Genomic DNA, 19,553 nt, shown 5'->3' on the forward strand with positions numbered 1-19,553 from the left:
TTGTGAACCAAGCCACGCCCCCAGATGAAGCTCCGCCCAGCTCCAAAGGCCACAATTAACTGCGGGAAGCAAGCAAGCGGGAAACAAACTTCTCTCTACTTCCGGTGCATTGGGTTTCCCCACGCTTCCGGAGACCGGAATTCTCGCGACAAGTGAGAAAGGGCGCAGGGTTTGAAACATGGCGGACGACGTGGAGCAGGTGAGTGTGTTCTGTGGCGCTCGCGCAGAGTAGCTCCCGCTCCCAGTTGTGGCCCCACTCAGCTTCGCGTGCCAGGGCTGCTTTCTTCGAGCTCATGGAAAAGTGGCCTGCCGTGCCTCTTCCTCCCGGGTCACCACGGCCTAATCTGCTGGTCTTTTACGAAGCCGTCCCCCCCTGCGAGTTTTCCTCAGGCTGAGATCTTTTCCTGTGCGAAGCCTCCAGATAACTGGTTATTCATCACGCTCCTCGCTAATTCTATTTTTGAGTCTTACTTTTATCTGTAAATAATTTTCCTTGCCTGTCTTACGGAGCTGTCAGGATTCCAATAGAAAGCATGATGATAAAGTTAAGAAATTGTTATCATGATTGAGAGCAACAATTTCTCATGCAGTGGATACATAGCATCTGCTCTGTATTGTTAGACACTGTTCCAAGCACCACGGACCGCTGGCATTGATCCTTGTCATCACTTCCACCTTACATTCTGGGGGAGGACAGATAAAACTAGATACAGATACTTGAGATTTATAGGAACTGTGATGTGCGGCGAAGGAAGCAAGGAACTGGTATGCAGAATAAAGGATGGTCCTACAAACTTTTTCACCTGCTCTTACCTCTTTCTCAGATATCTTTGTGGATCAAGCCACAACTTCTTCAGCTTTATGCTGAAATCTCACCTCACCAAGGAGGACTTCCCTGCCCACCTACGTAGAATAGCATTCCCCCAACTCTGCTTACCCAGGTTTATTTTTCTTCATAGCTTGTTATTTTTTCATATTGAATATATGCTTTTTGGTTTAATGTGTATCTTCCCCCACTGAGCTGTAAGTTCCTTAAGAGCAGGGATTTTGTTTTGATCACTCTTCTGTCCTTGGAGTTTAGAATAGTGCTTGAAACACTCTGCAAATATTTATTGAGTGGATGAATTAGATGATCGGGGAGGCCTCTTTGGAAGACAGTAGTAAATGCATGATGAAAAGGGTGGGCAGTGGACATCCTAGACAGAAGCATAAGTAGCATTTGGGCTTTGCTATGAGATATACATATAGCATAATTTTGTAGCATTTGGGCTCTGTTGTGTGATGTGCATGTAGCATTGTAATTATTTATGTGCCTCTTTACACTAGAATGAACTCCTTGAGGGTGGGGATCATGACTTCTGTAGTATTGTTGGCCAGTAATTGATTATCTGGTCCTTTAACACACCAGTTGAATTGAGAGGGGCAGGCACCAGTTGAATTTATTTTTCCCTCTCATTTATCCTTTTGAACCTGCAGAGACTGTTGCTTTCAGTTACCCTCCTCTACTGGCCTCATGCACTCACTGAAGAAGCTCTCCTTGAATAATCTTACTAGCTCCATGGCTACAGGCATCCCTTCCATGTGGATAACCCCAAGTCATTCCACCCCTGAACTCTGAAGCCTGTGTTTCCAAAAGTTTTTTAATAGTAATAATGGGAACCATTTCTAAGTATTGTCTGTTTACCAGGTACTATTGTACATACATTAGCTAGTTTAGTCCTCACAAGAACCCTGAAGGTGAGAGACCCAAGAGATTCAAAAAAACTCAAAAAAGAACTATTACTATATGAATTCTGCAGCTGCTGCTAGCAGTGTGTGAATGTTAAGCAATAAGCCCCTTCCGGACATTCCTTTGCTTAAATTGTGGCAGCCTCTGTGGCGTCTCTCTCCTGGTAAGCTCGGTGTTGTTCAAACCTCCTGCCTGCTCGCTAAACCTAGCTTATCTGGCATTCCATTCCACCCGTTTGGCAGTTACTTGTCCATCACAAGTAACTAAGCCTGAGCCCGCGCAAATCGAACTTAAATCAACCAAAGTCTTTGTAACTGCGTCATATAGTTTTTATCCAATCCTGTGTGCACAAGTTTGTAAAGCCACCCCACCCCTTCAAAATTATGTATAAAAGGTGCGTATTAGCCTGGGTCGGGGCTCTCTCGTCCCTGAAGCTGCTGCATCAGCTTCAAACATGAGCCCAGACTCGAGCCTGAATAAAGACCCTCGTGTGTTTGCATCAGAGCTGGCTCTTTGGTGGTCTCTCAGATTTAAAATCTTGGGTTTAACAAAGGAAGGATATGGCTTCCTCATTTTATGAACAAGGAATCTGAGGATTAAAGATGACTGATTTGTAGTCCCAGTTCCTAAGTGTCAGGTCAGATCCAGGTCAGACTGCCTGACTCCAAAACCAGTACAGTAATCTATACAGCCAACTAAATATATTCATCTTAATAGCCATTTTGTAGCCTAAATCTGTACTGAATTCATTATCTTCCCTTAAACCTTCACCTCTGTTTAGCATTGTGACTACTGTATGGTAGGCACTAAGTTGTTTTTCTTTTTTTTTTTTTTTTTTACTGTTTTATTTTAAAGATGTGGGTACAATTTAGGGTTAGGTATACAAATGTTCATTATGCAGGCACCCTTTTTGATGAGGTGTGCCTCCCCGGCAGATTCCCACTACTGCCAATCCCCCCCTTGATAATTGTTCTAGACCCGCTTATGAGTGAGAACATGTGATACTCAGTTCTTTGTTTCTGTGATAGATTACTCAGTATTATAGACTCTAAGTTCATCCAAGTTGCTGTGAAGTTCATAATTTTGTCCTTCTTTATGGCTGCATAATATTCCATTGTGTATATGTACCACATTTTTTTTTATCCAGTCCTTTTTCGATGAACAGCATGGTTGGTTCCATTTTTTTGCTATTGTGAACAATGCTGCAAGGTTATTGTTTCTTTCTTTCTTTCTTTCTTTCCTTCTTTCTTTCTTTCTTTTCTTCTTTCCTTCTTTCCTTCTTTTTTTCTTTCCTTCTTTCCTTCTTCCCTTCCTTCTTTCCTTCTTTCCTTCTTTCCTTCTTTCCTTCCTTCCTTCCTTCCTTCCTTCCTTCTTTCCTTCTTTCTTTCTTTCTTTCTTTCTTTCTTGTGCAGTGGCTGCTCGACTCCGGCGATCCTTCCACCTCAGCCTTCCAAGTAGCTGAAACTACAGGTGTGCGCTACCACGCCCGGCTAGTTTTTGATTTATTGTAGAGATGAGGTCTCGCCAAGTTGCCCAGGTGGGCCTCGAACCTGTGGACTCAGGCAATCCACTTACCTCAGCCTCCCAGAGGTGCGGGATTACAGGCTGAGCCACCGAGCCTGGCTGGTTATTGTTTTTCAAATGAGTAGATGGAATTTGAGCTGGCTGCGGTGGCTCATGCCTATAATCCCAGCATTTTGGGAGGCCGAGGTGAGAGGATTGCCTGAGCCTACTGGTTCGAGACCAACCTGGGCAACTTGGCAAGACCTCGTCTCTACAATAAATCATAAAATTAGTCGGACGTGGTAGCACGCATCTATAGTTCCAGCTACTTGGAAGGCTGAGGTGGAAGGATCGCCTGAGACCAGCAAGTCGAGGCTGCAGTGGCTATAAGTGTGCCACTGCACTCCAACCTGGGTGACAGAGTAAAATTCCAACTCAAAAAAAAAAAAAAAGAAATTTGAGTTAAGGCTAAAGTCCCTCAGAGTGACTCCCTGAAATTGGGTCAGGCCATTTGGATTTTGAGGGAACAGTATAGTCATGATTATTTTGCTATATAACTCCTGCCTGTGTGTATGTGTGTGTGTTTGTGTTTTAATTCTCATTTATAAAGCACTTCCTATGTGAAAGGCACTGTTAAAACCTTCATATACGACAGGTGCCAAAAAAAAAAGTATACACATTTTTCTTTCTAAGTTAGAGTTTCACTCTGTCGCCCAGGCTGGAGTACAGTGGCACATTCACAGCCACCACAGTCTCAACCTGCCGGGCTCAGATGATCCTTCTGCCTCAGCCTTCCAAGTAGCTGGAACTATAAGCACATGCCACCACGCCCAGCTAATTTTTTGATTTGTTGTAGAGATGAGGTCTCACCAAGTTGCCCAGGCTGTTCTCAAACCCCTGGACTCAGGCAATCCTCTCACCTTAGCCTCCCAAAATACTGGGATTACAGGCTTGAGCCACTGCACCCAGTCAGAAACTATACACATTTTAAGAGATGTTATCTACTTTTTGAAGTTGAATTACCATCTTTTGTTATCGCTACATTTTGAGTATGGCAGTTTTTTCCTTTCCTAAAATATGTATACTTTTTTTGGCACCCTCTGTATATCACTTAAGCCTCACAACAGCAGTATTAGGTAGACACTATTGTTATCTCCATTTTACAGACTGTGGCATAGAAAGGTCAAATAACTTGCCCAAGGTCACACAGCATAGCAGTGATTCAGGTGCTTCACTGTCACTAATACTGCATTATTCAGCCTGTTTCTTTTATCAGCAACAAACTACTAACACTGTAGAGGAGCCCTTGGATCTTATCAGGCTCAGCCTGGATGAACGAATTTATGTGAAAATGAGGAATGACCGAGAGCTTCGAGGCAGATTACATGTAAGTAAATTTATCAAATTACCTTGAAATCAGATTCCTTGTCCTTCCTTCCTGCCCTCACTTTCTTGAAATGTAAAAACTGTCCAGTGTGAAAGAGTTATTTTGAAATGTGGAAGAAAAGGAGGTAGAAAGTCACTCATTGCTCTAAGCCATATAGAGCTGTATTTTGTTCTTATTTTTAACATTTTTTCTCTTATGAAGTGTTTATTATAGAACATTTTCTTTCTTTTCATTTTTCCCCCCTCTGTTTATTTGTAAATAACAATTGTTTGTCCTCTATTATTACTTAAATGTTTCAAAATTACTGACATACATACAAGTATGTGTTCTACTATGTAAAGTTAAACAGCACCAAAATATATAGAGTAAAAAGTGAAATCCCATTTCCTCTATTGGTAACCACTGTTAAAAATTGGGTCATCTTCACTGGAGACTCAGAAGGGGGAGAGGGACAGGGGTGGGGGCACCAAAAAATCACAGATGGGGGTGGAGGGCACATGTAAACCTCAGACCTAAAACCATTTGTATCCCCTAAAGCTACTGAAATTAAAATGCACATATATAACATAAATAAGTAATTAAAAAATTAAACAAGTCTCACCCCTACCAGGAAAAAAATTGAGTTATCTTTTCTTTATTTTTATACATTGTGTACATATGCATACATTTGCACTATATTCACCACCTCTACCAAAAAAAATGGATCTTGCTACACATATTTTTCACTGTTTTTTTTTCATGTTTTCACTGTTTTTTTTTCACTGACTCTTTCTTGGAAATTCTTGGTCATGAGCGCATATAAATCTCCTTTATTATTTTTAATGATACATATGCTTCTTATATGATAGTAGTGATGTTTAGATTGCTTTTCATTTCTTGCTGCTATATATAATACTGGAGTAAGTATTTTTATACATATGTCCTTTGTGCATATCTGCAAATATTTATATAGAATTGGTTTGAAGTGATCCCATTTGTCATAAAGAATACACTGAAGGATTTGCCTCTCATTGATGACTTTTTCTTTCCTAAATGTGTTTTTATCACTGTCACTACACTAAAGTGATTAAAAATAACTAGCATTTATTGAACATTATATGCCAGGCACTATTATTCTAAGTGTTGTGTATCTCATTCAATCTTTATAACAAGCCTGTGAGGGTAGCTGCTATATCCTTGCTTTGCAATTGAAGAATCTCAGGCCAGAAAGGTGCTATCACTTGCTAAGATGACACAGCTCATAAAGAAAGAGTCAGAATATGAATCTAGTCAGTCTGACCTCAGCCCCACTCTTAAGTACTGGGGTTCTACCTTCCATAAAACCTAAAGATAACCTCTGGATTTGAAGGAAACAGTAGTTTTAATATGCAGCTTCCCTCAGGGAAGAAGAGCTCCAGGAATGGAGTAGTGGCAACCTTGGGGAGAAAAATAGAATTGAGCTGAATTACGTAAGTCTGCCACATGGAGAGACATATTACTCTTAACTTTTGGAAGCTTCTTTACTTCCCTGTGTAGACGTAATTGCCTCTGTGCTGAATAGTCCAACTTTCTGTTTGTTGTCAACCCTCAGTTGTATGTTTTTGCTTTCACTAGTGTGCCCTGCCTAGTAGTTCCCCACAAGGTAAGTTACTTTTATTTTTATTTATTTTTTATTATTTGTTTAGAGATGAGGTCTCTCTGTATTGCCCAGACTGATCTTCAACTCCTGGCCTCAAGCGACCGTCCCACCTTAGCCTCCCAAAGTGCTGGGATTGTAGGTGTGAGCTACCGTGCCCAGTGCTTCTTTTATTTTGATGTGAACATTTAACACTTTGTTGGAAGTAAACAGGAATGAGTTCTGAATGCGGCCCCAGAAAGTTCACCTTTTAGTAGAATGCATGAACTTTGGTACTTGGATTGGATATCTTAGTCGCAACATTTATTGATTGAACCCAGAGATGCCAAACACATTTAGGTTCTGGATAGGTTATAAATGGGCAGAATGTTGATCTACTGCCTTTACCTTTGTGGTATTTAGCCTACCACGTGCCTTTATTTTTATTTTTATTTTTGAGTTGGAGTCTCACTCTGTCTCCCAGGTTGGAGTGCAGTGGCACACTCATTGGCCACCCAAGCGTCGACCTGCCGGACTCCGGCGATCCTTTCACCTCAGCCTTCCAAGTAGCTGGAACTTCAGGTGCATGCTACCACGCCCAGCCTTTTTTTTTTTTTTTTTTTTTTGTAGAAACAAGGTCTCGCTAGGCTACCAGGGCTGGTCTTGAACCCACGAGCTCAGGCAATCCACTTGCCTCAGCCTCCCAAAATGCTGTGATTACAGGCTAAGCTACCAAGCCTGGCCTGCCGTGTGCTTTTAGAAGACTGCAATGGGGAAGTTCTGGATCATCTTGGAGAGAGCCACGTGTCATTGCTTCTTTCCTTTTCGCCCTGTGAGTCAGTAGGGAGGATGCTGGGACACCCAGAAGCCAGGAGATGTGTCCTCCCTTGCCATACACACTGGCAATTCCTGCTACAGCAATAAAGATAGGGTCCCACAGATCTACCTGACCAACCAAAAACAAGCAGAGCAGGACAGGTCACCTCCTGTCTGAACTCAACTTTCTTTTTTTTTTGAATTGGAGTCTTACTCTGTCACCCAGGCTGGAGTGCACTGACATGCTCATGGCCATTGCAGCCTCAACCTGCTCGGCTCCTGCAATTCTTCCACCTCAGCCTTCCAGGTAGCCAGAACTATAGGTATGCACTACTACATCCAGCAAAAACTTTCACAAACATATCTGGCAGCCCTTGTGCTTGACTCTGACTCCACATTAGAATCACGTGGGGGCAATTAATTAAAACAACACTAATGCTTTCACAAAGACCAACAGACAACCATCAAGAGACAGTCCACAGAATGGGAAAAATTATTTCTCAACTGTATATCTGACAAAGGCCTAACATTTAGGATCTACAAGGAACTCAAACACCGAGTGGAAAAAAAATAAACAGACCCTTTAAAATGTGGGCAACAGACATAAATAGACAATTCTCAAAAGAAGATTTATGGGTAGCCAGCCGACGCATGAAAAAGTGTCAGCTTCACATCATCAGAGAAATGCAAATCAAATCCACATTGAGATACCACCTAACCCCAGTAAGAGTGGCCATCCTTAATAAACAACAACAGATGCTGGTGAGGTTGTGGAGAAGAAGGAACACTTTTACACTTTGGTGGAAATGCATACTAGTGCAACCTCTTTGGAAGACTTTGGTGATATCTGAAAGAACTAGAAATTGACCTTCCATATGACCTGACAATTCACCTATTATAAATATACTTGGAGGAACTCAAATCATTCTCAAAAAAGATACCTGCACACATATGTTTGTTGCAGCTCTATTCACAATAACAAAAAAAATGGAACCAGCCATGTTGCCCATCAAAGTTGAACTGGTTAAAAAAAAGTGGTACATCTTCACAATGGAATATTATGCATCCATAAAGAGGCCAAACATATAGATTTCAGGGCAACTTGGATGGATTTGGAGTAGATCATACTCAGTGATCTATCACAGAAAAAAAGAAAGGAATACCATATGTTCTCATTCATAAGCAGACCTTGAAATATTATAATACTATAAGAAAGGGATTGGCCGGGCTCGGTGGCTCAGCCTGTAATCCCACGCCTTTGGGAGGCTGAGGTGAGTGGATTGCCTGAGCCCGCGGGTTCGAGACCCGCCTGGGCAGCGAGACCTCATCTCTACAATAAATCAAAAAATCAGCCGGGCGTGGTAGCGCGCGCCTGTAATTCCGGCTACTCGGAAGGCTGAGGTGGAAGGATCGCCAGAGCCCAGCAGGTTGAGGCTGCGGTGGCCGGAAGCGGCCACTGCACTCCAGTCTGGGCGACTGAGTGAGACTCCAACTCAAAAACAAAAAATAAAGGGATTGGCAGTAGTGGGAAACTGTCAGGGGAGGGGTGTGGGATTGGCAGTTGAGGGAAACTGCTAGGGGAGGGAAGGGCACACCTCATCCACAAGGGTACCTGCATAATCAATGTTTGTATACCTAACCCTGAATTGTACTCCACATCTTTATAATAATAATAATAATAATAAAGACCAACAGACAAAAAAAAGAAGAAGACTGCAATGCCATCGTGTTAGCAGTCAAACAGAGGATTTTATCTTTTTACTGTATTTTTCTTGTCATACCATTATAAGTGGAATTGAAAAAAATCTACGGATAAGTGATGACTTTGCTATTTTTCATAATTAAATATTACAAATGCTACTGCCTTGGATAGCAAGCAGGATAGATACTTAAATACAAAATAATTTCAAGTTATTTTGAGTAAACTGACTTGGTCATATAAACAGTTTTTATGTTTTTATCGGGTCAATTAAGTTATCATTGGAAATGATTTGCAAAGACATATTATGTTAGTATGGCAGGATTATTTCTATTTGCATGTGAAAGTTTGTGATATAAATATCAATCATGGCCGGGCTTGGTGGCTCAGCCTGTAATCCCAGCACTTTGGGAGGCCTAGGTGAGTGGATTGCCTGAGCCCATGGGTTCAAGATCAGCCCGGACAACTTGGCGAGACCTCGTTTCTACAATAAAGTTAAAAAATAGCTGGGCATGGTAGTGCACATCTGTAGTTCTGGCTACTCGGAAGACTGAGGTGGAAGGATCACTGGAGCCCAGTAGATTGATGCTGGCGTGGCCGTGAGCGCATGTACCACTGCACTCCAGCCTGGGCAAAGTAGTGAGACTCCAACTCAAAAAAAAAAAAAAAAAAATCAATCATGTTACATGTAATTGAGCCATTTGCATAGTATAAGCCCTATTTATTATTTCTCAATTTAATTATTAAATTTCTTGGTTCTTCGCCTTCCTGCTTCAGGCTTATGATCAACATTTAAATATGATATTGGGAGATGTGGAAGAAACTGTGACTACTATAGAAATTGATGAAGAAACATATGAAGAGATATATAAAGTAAGTCATGTGGTTCTATTCATCACTTTGAAAATGTCAACTATTTTCTACATTCAACAGCTTAACACAGATTTATGGAAAGGCTGTCATGTTTTGACACCTACTTCTGGACTCAGTAAAGTATAGCAATTAAAAACAAAGGTTTGGGGTCAGACAGACCTGGTTTCCAGTACTGGGTTGACCACTTCCTACCTGGGCTATCTGGGGCAAGGAAATTAACCTTGCAGACTCTTTTCATTGGTAAGCAGGAATGCTACCACTTACTATGTAGGGTTGCCCGATTAAGTGAGATAAGACAATACACTGTGTGCTAGTGTGTAACAGTAATACTGGACAGTGTTCTTTTATTTTCTGTGGATTTGATTTATGAATACTTAGTGTATTAGAAACTGAAACAAATTTTTTTAATAGTCATCAGAAAAACCTGTCACGTTATTATAATATTTCTATGACCAGTAATTAGATTTTCTAAAACAATATTTAGTGAGGAGTATCTTTATTTTTGCAATTCTTTTTAATGCTGGACTTAACTGATGTCAGCTAGATCTTTTTTTTGCATTAAATCCATTGTGACACATTGTTGTAGTTGAAGATAATCTGACCACACACTGATAGATAGTTGGAAAGGAAGAAGTGTGTTTTGTGGCTATTCACCTTTGATACTGCATCCAAATTCAACAAGTTGTAGTTTGTTAAAATTTAGCTATATTAGCACAGCATTATTCACAATAGCAAAAATGTGCAACCAACCTAGGTGCCCATCAGCAGTGGATTAGGTAAGTATATGTATACATATACATACGTACACACACGTACACACCATGGAATACTACACGTTCATAAAAAAGAATGAAATTATACCCTCTGCAGCAATGTGGATGCAGCTGGAGGCCATCTGTTAATTAACACAGAAAAGCAAATATTGCATCTTTTCACTCGTAAGTGGGAGCTAAACACTGCGTACACACAGGCATAGGATGGGAACAGCAGACACTAGGAACTCCAAAGGGTTGAAAATCACCCATTGGGAGCCATGATTACCACTTGGGTGACGGGCTCAACAGAAGCCCAAACCTCTCCATCATGCGAAATACCCATGTAACAAACCTGCACATATAACCCTGGAATCTAAAATCTTTAAAAGATTGGTTGCAGTGTGGAATCTGAAACCACATCTGAACTTTTCATACTCTTGTTACATGAAAATTCACTGGTCTGTCTTGTACTTCAAATGGATCTTTAATTCACATATGATTTGGTTATATCAGGCACTGGTCATTTAGAAAGCATTAGTTCACTTCGTTACGCAGATCTTCTAAATCATTGACACATTTCTTTGTGCAGTATAAGAAACTTGCATTTGTTAATATTGCCAATGATTTCATCAGAAGTCTTTTTTTTCTTTTTCCTTGAGTTGGGGTCCCACTCCAGGCTATAGTGCAGTGGCATGATCACAGCTCACTGTAGCCTCGACCTCCTGGGCTTTGGTGAGCCTTCCTGCCTCACAAGTAGCTGGGATGCCACCACACCCGGCTAATTTTTATTTTGTAGAGATGAGTTCTTGGTATGTTGCCCAGACTGATCTCAAACTCCTGGCCTCAAGAAATCCTCCCGCCTCAGCCTCCCAAAGTGCTAGGATTACAGGCATGAGCCATAACACCTGGCCAGAAAAGTCTTGCTAGAATATAGTAGTTAAAAGTGTGGACTCAGATTTCAGGACTGCATGGATTCAAATCTTGATTCCCTTGCTTACCACCTTTATAGTTGAGCCACGTGACCTCACCTGTCTGTGGCTAAGTTTCCTTTTCCATAAAATGGAGATAATAATGGGACCCACTTCATACAACTAAGGAGAATTCATTGAGGGGCTGCATGAAAAACCTTCAGATTAGTAACAGGCACATAGTAACCATTCACGTTAGCCTTCATTACTTTTTATAGTTCTGCTTTATCCTGACTTTTCTCCTCTCACTGACTACTCCTGAGTCCTTTTGACTCCTTTGCTAAAGCTCTCTCTCCTTCCAAGTGTGGACCTTTAGCTTTTTTTTTCCCCCCTCTGGGCTGGCTTATTTCTCCAGGAAAGAATTGCATTTTTTTCTTTATCTGTTTTTTCCTTCAGGGGTATAGTTTAGTAACTATTTGTTTGTTTTTAACATGGACACAATTATTTGTACCAATTCTAAGATGCACTTTTAAAAAATTTTGGTATCAAAAAACATGATTGTGTCTTACAGATGATGTGATTTAAAAATTGTGTCATAGTTTAGTTGGCAGCATTTTTCTTTTTCAGTTCAACTAAAGATTACAAATAATATCTTAAGTGTGACAAATATGGAATATGCAGTTTTAATGTTTTTTTTTTCATGAAAAATTTTTTTCATTAAGTCATTCCATTCTAGGACATGTAACATTATTAACCTAAGAATTATGCCATAGAAGTACTCTTCATAAACATTTTAATGCTCTTGTCTTGACTTATGCTTATGACAGAAATGGCTTCATCTGTGGTGTCCATTCTTAAAGCAAGGGGACACTGCTGCTTACTCTTGGTTTGCAGTGAGCTGAGAGTGGGATCCACCTCTCCAATCCCTTCTCCTCTAGGAGGACGGTTTCATGTGTTATTCATCTCTGTGTCTAATGCCCTTCATTGTACCTGACATATAACGGACACTCAGTGTTTGTGTTAGAGGACTTTAGATTTAATCTCAAGTTGAATCAATTAGTTTCAGACAGAAAAGATTCTGTTTCACTGCAAAGACTGCAGATCCAAGGCTTGTCACCTATCACACACATGCTTTTTCTTTTTAAATTCTGGGTGAAATTCACCAATCATGTATTGAATTCAGGGTATGACTGGGTTATATATTGAAACTATTTTTCTGATAGTTTTTGCTGTCCTTTTTTCCCAAGGGAACTTAAGTTTGCACACTGAACCCCGTGTACTAGTCCATGTCCCCTTCTTTGTCAAGAATTATTTGTTTGATCCGGGCGAAGTGACTCACACTTGTAAATCCCAGCAGTTTGGGAGGCTGAGGCAGGAGGATCACTTGAGGCCAGGAGTTTCAAATTGGCCTGGTCAACATAGTGAAACAGCCTCTACAAAGAATAAAAAAAGAATTATTTGTCTGTAATATGACCTCCTGCCTGGATGATATGAGCAGGAAGCCCAGAGGAGGTAACTTACATGTGGATTGTTGAATGTGTGCTCTTGTGAGCATATCAGTTAATGTTGGTTAGACTGGGAGCAAATAACCCCAAATATGCATCATACTGGACCCCCAGTGAGTCCAACAGGGACAGCACAATGTCTGAGAGGCTGAAAAAAAGATCTGCAGACATAGGTGAGATACAGGGTTTGCTGGAGATTTACTTACAGGGTATCCTGGGGCGGGTGACTGGAAAGGGAAAATAACACTACTATTTGTGGTAAGCATGCTGTTTATATAGTAACTTTTACGTATCAACCTTCACCTAGTTTAAAATAAAGGGCCTTGGTCCAACAACCCATGTCCAACAACCCAACAAAATGGGCCAGGGTCCAGATGTTCTTCACAGGTATGACATAGACATCTAGGTTAGCCATTCCCAGAGTCCCCTGGTCCATATCTCAAACCACTAAACATACACTTCACTAAGAAACATAGGGTCATTTTGGGGGTGTGCCTGGGTTTTGCTGTCAGGTAAGACATGCCCACCATACACTTAGCACAGTCAGAGTGTGTTTCTTGATGACATAATTGTTCTGTGTAGGTTTTCTCCACACAGCCATTCAGGAACCTTGGCTCCTCATGTCTTGTGACTTCACCAACTCCTAAGTCTTTGTCCTCATTTCACATCCAGCCAGTGGTAGCAAAAAGGAATGGTGGAATGCTCATGGGTAGTTTTGTGAACCAGGCCTGGGTGTGCCACATGCCTCTGCTCACATTCTTTTTTTTTTTTTTGAGTTGGAGTCTCACTCTGTTGCCCAGACTGGAGTGCAGTGGCCGCTCCCGGCCACCGCAGCCTCCACCTGCTGGGCTCCGGCGATCCTTCCACCTCAGCCTTCCGAGTAGCCGGAATTACAGGCACGCGCTACCACGCCCGGCTAATTTTTTGATTTATTGTAGAGATGAGGTCTCGCCTGCCCAGGCGGGTCTCGAATCTGCTCACATTCTTAAGGCTAAAACTCGATGTGACCCTACGTGAGGGAGCCTGGGAAGTATGGTTTAATTGTGTGCCCAGGAAAGAAGGAAGAACAGGTATGAACAGGTAGTAGTTTCTGCCACAGGCTTCCCCTCTGACAGTTGTAAAGCATCTCTGTATACCTGTGAGCAAATAGCTTAAAAGAAATGTTTTTCTTTATGGAAAAATGACCATGGGTTAACTTACCCGTTCAGTTTCCCTAGAAACCTGATGAAAGTAGAATGTCAAATGTGTTAGAAAACGTTTCTATGATTTTAAAATGATCCCTGGTTGGTAAACTGCATCTGAACTGAGAGAACAATAAATGAGCTCTAAACACTGCTAGGAGCCCAGAGCTTGGGTTTCCCTGAGACAACGTGACCCTCGTAATAGAGCATGCCCTCTTGGTGACTTTGAAGCTACAGGGGCCATGGCTATTGGCCCCGCGAAGGTTCGCTGAAAAATCACTGGCATGAAGCAGATGGATTAATAGGAGAAAAAATATTTGCATTTCATTTAATGTATTTACACCGGAACCTTCAATATGAAGAAGACCCAACTTCCCAATGAGCTACAGAAGCATAAAGACTATTTTGAGGTTAACAGAAAGAATGGGCTTGCATTCTGGTAAAACAGGTTATGGGAGGTAGAAGAAGAGAAATTCTATTGAGCAGAAATATGGATGGGGAAATAGAGAAAGACTTGCAAATATTTCTCTTCAGAGGTTGAATGAACCTGAGAGACAGGTTATGTAAAATGGTTGGGCCAGGTCTGATTGCATTCTTCCTCTCCTTTCCTGCAATAGATAATGAGAGGAAGCAGTTTGGGAGAAACCTTGAGGCAAAATGCCATATGGGGGGGTATTGGCTTCTGAACTCCAACTGAGAGAACCACGACTGAGCTCTAAACTCTGTTAGGAGCCCATAGCAATGGGTTTTTCCCTGTGTGTGATGTGACCCACCCTGGTGACTATGCAGCTACATTCATAACTGTTGTAAGACATGTTGGTTCCTATGTGGAGCTTGGAGCAGTCCAACCAGGGTGGCTCCTGCACCCACCTGGTAACACTTTTTTTTTTTTTTGAGTTGGAGTCTCACTCTGTTGCCCAGACTGGAGTGCAGTGGCATGCTTCCGACCACCGCAGCCTTGACCTGCAGGCTCAGGCGATCCTTCCATCTCAGCCTTCCAAGTAGCTGGAAGTACAGGTGTACACTACCATGCCCAGCTAATTTTTTGGTTTATTGTATAGATACGGTCTCACCGTGTTACCCAGGCTGGTGTCAAACCCGCGGGCTCAGGCAGTCCTCTCACCTCGGCCTTCCAAAGTGCTGGGATTATAGGCTTGAGCCACAGCACCTGGCCACCACCTGGTAACACTTCTGTCAGAGAAGATTCCTTGGAATGCTATAAAGATGTCCATTAGAAGCCTGCAAGTGCTGGGCTGGTGTGCTGTGTTTCCTTTGCACAAAGGTGTGTATACTTGTGTCCGCGTGGCTATCTTGAGATTTGTGAGTTTAATGGTCGAGTTGCTGTAAAAATCAACACTGAGTGCTGCAGAACCCTACTTCCAAAACAAAACACACTCACCTCCACCCCAAAGGAAGAAGCAGGATATCCAGCTGAAGGTCCAGGACTTGCATGTGATTTGTGGTGCCAAATGATAAAATACTTAAGATGCTTTATTCTGAGCCCAATGTGAGTGACCTTAGGCCCATGACACCTATCCCCAGGATGTGCCCCCTGTGATTGAATTGTACCTTGGTCATACACATTTTAGGAGGACAGAAGTTACAAGAAATCGTAAATCATTGTTTTGACTTGGGGAGACAGATCATCTCCAAGAAGGAGTTGCAGGTGGGTTCAAAGATTTTTTTTTTTTTTTTTGAGTTGGAGTCTCACTCTGTCGCCCAGACTGGAGTGCAGTGGCCGCTCCCGGCCACCGCAGCCTCAACCTGCTGGGCTCTGGCGATCCTTCCGTCTTAGCCTTCCAAGTAGCTGGAACTACAGGCGTGCGCTACCACGCCCGGCTGATTTTTTGATTTATTGTAGAGATGAGGTCTCGCTCAAAGATTTCTTGATTGGCAATAAGTAGCAAAAGTTATCTAAGGAATTTTGAAAGTGGTGAAGGAGATGGGTGACTTGAGGAATGATAAGGGAGTCAAGTTTTTTGATAAGTAGAAGCTTCTTAGGTGGCTAACTTCAGAGAGAGTAGGTGAGTGTCTTAAAGGTGCCCAGAGTCCAGGAGTCCCCAAGAGACAGCTTTACTTGATATTCCTTCTTTATCTGTTAAGTGATATTATGCCAGAGTCAGTTGAAAAGTCAACCACGATATGTAAGGATGGTTAATTAAAAAAAGCATCTCCCCAGGCCCTTAGTTAAGAATTTGGCAAGGTCAGAGTTTAGTCTTCAGTTCCCCCTCTTGGCCAAAAATCATTCCATGGAATGCATGTGTGGTCAGGAGGTCTGAAGATGCTTGGAAGGTGCTAGAATGATCTATCTGGTAATATTAGTTTCAATATTAGTGATGTTGGATCATGGGGGAAGGATTTAGTTTGACCTAATTTTATAGCCAAATGCTTAAGGGGTAAGAGAAAGTCAGATCTAGCATTTAGTCTGAAAAAAAAAATTCCAGATCAGATCTATTTTGCAAGCTGCCATGATCCTGGTCTTTGATTGTGTCCTTTTTATTTTCCTGTATCTGACATAGCATTTGCAGGAGACACACAATGACAATGTAGCATCTAAAAAAGTTATAGATAGAATCAGAGGTCCCCCCCATCTGGAATTTCCTTAGGAGCTTTGCATACTAAAATCTGAGTTGGTGGCTGTGGAAGAGAAAAGTTGAGTCAAAGGTTGAGTGGACCAGTCCCATTAAACAACTACACCACATTTTAGAAGTGGGCATGGTAGATGGCCTAGGCCTCTATAGGCAGTGGTGGCAAACAGATCCTTAATAAGAGGCATTTTTTCTGGAAACTGAAGAAAAGCAAAGGTTAATGTCTGAAGCAGTCTATAAACTGGTTTCCTTAAGAGTCTGGAGGGCAGTCAGTTGAGGTATCCAAATGTTCAAAACATCTCCATGGTTTAACCTGTAATCCCAGCACTTTGGGTGGTCAAGGCGAGTGGATTGCCTGAGCCCACGGGTTCGAGACCAGCACAGGCAACTTGGCAAGACCTCGTCTCTACAGTAAATCAAAAATTAGCCAGGCGTGGTAGCGCACGCCTGTAGTTCCTGCTGGAGCCCTCCGCAGTTCAACACTAGGGTGGCCATGAGTGTGCTACCGCACTGCAGCCTGAGCGACAGGGTGAGACTACAACTCAAAAAAAAAAATTCAAAACGTCTTTGGTTCAAGAGGAAGAAGGCAGTGGAAGTCTGACAGGCAAGTCACTCTGTTACCCAGGCTGGGGTGCAGTGGCACGATCATGGCTTACCACAGCCTTGAACACCTGGGCTCAAGCAATCTTCCTGCCTCAGCCTACCAAGTAGCTAGAGCTACAGGTGCGCCACCATGCCAGGCTAATTTTTTATTTTTTTTGTAGAGATGCAGTCTAATATGTTGCCCAGGCTGGTCTCAAACTCCTGGGCTCAAGCAATCCTCCTGCCTCCCTTCCTAAAGTGCCGGGATTACAGGCACAAGCCACTGCACCCAGCTTAAGCTGACTTTTCATCATAACACTCTAAAAAAAATTCCTTCATATCTCTTATTGCCAGGTTTTAGCTGGGACAAACAGCTGCTTCATTTCTGGCTGTTAAACTTTTTTCTTGTTTTTACCAATGATTTCTTCCAAAGTGCCTTAAATGGCAAAAATCACAGATACATGAGGTAAAAACAATCAAACCAGAAAGGAGAATCCTTAAGGCTAGCCATGACATTATTACATCTTTCTTTTAATTTAACCTTTCCATCAGTTGTTTAGAATCAGAAATCTCTAAAATCTTTATTTTCAGTGGTGCACTTAGTTTCAATAGCAACTCAATCCAAAAAACCTCTTTAAAGCCCAGGTAGTAATTTTCTATGAATTTGTAAGCAAGAGGTATTCCTGGAGAGGGCATAAAGAAGGCAAGCCCCATGTCCATGATCCCCAGAAATAGATTTAGGATAGCAAAAGACAACAAAAGCCCTATAGGGATAGTACCCTTTAAGACAAAACTCCCCTAAGAGTTTGACATGTTTGGAACGAAGGGTGTGCTGCTTAAACATCTGTGTGTCTCAGATTCCCAGTCTGACAAGAGCCCAAAAATTCACGCCCTCAGATGGCAGAGACTGAGAGACGATCCCCTCATGGTCACAACGTCAAGCTCCAAGGACGCAAAACAAGACAAGAGGGAAACCTTATCCTGTGGTACCCTTCTTTATGACAGACAAACAAAGACAAATGAAAACAAATTTCTGAGAGGAAAAGAGATCAAACAATATGAATATTCATGCCACAAAGTACCAAAAGTACACTAGTGTTGCTATACCAAGACTAATCACATGCATCCTTTTTTCCCATTAATTAAAATCTCACAGATGAGACAGTGATTTTTACCTTCCATTCACCAAAGAGCACAGAGAGAGAAAAGATAGGAGTCTGGCTGGTAAGCAATTAATTATTACCCTTTTGCCAGCAAAACAAGTTTGTGAGTTTTCTTCCCTGTAACTTGTATGTATTATAGTCACATACATATAAATAAGTAAAAATCCTATGGCTTTTAATTTGGAGCTCCAGCCGTTAGCTAGCAATACAGAGTTGTCAGTTTATAAAAAATGGATTGGATTCAAACAGTGGATTTTACCTCAACATCAGTAGAAAAGTAACAGCAGACTTAAAACAGGTGGAAAAGAAAAATAGGGTAGTAGGGAACTTATGAGGTTGTGTATTTAAGCTCTATAGTTGCTCCAAATTTTTCTTGGTATAATTTGCCCATTGATGTTAAAGGAACACACCATAAAACGTAGCCAGATAGAGTACTAGAAAACCAGGCATGATCTCAGACTTTTTCATCTACGCAAATACTTGCAAGTAGAGGCACCGAAGAACCAATGGGGCTGCCCAAAGGGAGTCGTTCTCTCTATCTTTTCTCATTCTTAGCCCATTGAGATTAATTTGGGGAGAAAGGCAATGGAGAAGACCTAGAATGCACCTTTGAAATAAAAATTAGAATCCTCAGTTTCCTAGAAAAAGGCCAGCTCAGAATAAGCCAAAAGGACTACCCGCTACAATGAGGGGTCTGTGGCCTTGTAGGGCTTGCCAGGTCTACCCAAGGAGAAGCTCAAAGTTGGTAAGCTTTAGTAGGCCCCTGCTGGTACCTTAGTTCTGGGTTCAGGTGGCTCCTTCAGGTGCCTTGAGTCTTCTCTAAGGTTCCACATTGGGCATCAATTTGCTGATGAAAAATGCCAAATTCTGTAAAATATTTAAGATGATTTATTCTGAGCCGAATGTGGGTGACCTTAGGCCCATGACACTCCCAGGAGGTCCTGAGAACATGTGTCCACTGGTTGAATTGTTTGGTTGTATGCATTTTAGGAAGACAGAAGTTACAAGAAGCCATAAAGCAATATATGTGAAATTTACATCAGTTCTGGCCTCGGGAAACAGAATCTCTTCAAGTGGAGACTGCAGATTACAAGTTGATTCAAAGGTTTCTTGATTGGCAGTTAGTAGCAAGAGTTTTTTTTTGTTTGTTTTGTTTTGTTGTTTTTTTCTTTTTTTTGAGTTGGAGTCTCACTCTGTCGCCCAGACTGGAGTGCAGTGGCCGCTCCCGGCCACCGCAGCCTCGACCTGCTGGGCTCCGGCGATCCTTCCA

The 19,553-nt window shown here is 41.9% G+C and overlaps 1 protein-coding gene across 1 annotated transcript in view; it reads left to right on the forward strand.

Annotated features, from left to right (window-relative positions):
• Window positions 1-140: 140 nt before the first annotated feature.
• Window positions 141-19,553, forward strand: part of LSM3 (LSM3 homolog, U6 small nuclear RNA and mRNA degradation associated) — a 22,339-nt gene continuing 2,926 nt past the window's right edge. The window contains exons 1-3 of the mRNA XM_008070604.1: window positions 141-199; window positions 4,509-4,619; window positions 9,506-9,601. Coding sequence (XP_008068795.1) covers window positions 179-199; window positions 4,509-4,619; window positions 9,506-9,601 — 228 coding nt within the window. The 5' untranslated portion in view covers window positions 141-178. The remainder of the gene's footprint in view (window positions 200-4,508; window positions 4,620-9,505; window positions 9,602-19,553) is intronic.

Source organism: Carlito syrichta, unplaced genomic scaffold (assembly GCF_000164805.1).
Source record: "Carlito syrichta isolate Samal-C Ts95f unplaced genomic scaffold, Tarsius_syrichta-2.0.1 Scaffold313839, whole genome shotgun sequence".
NCBI classification, from domain to species: Eukaryota; Metazoa; Chordata; class Mammalia; order Primates; family Tarsiidae; genus Carlito; species Carlito syrichta.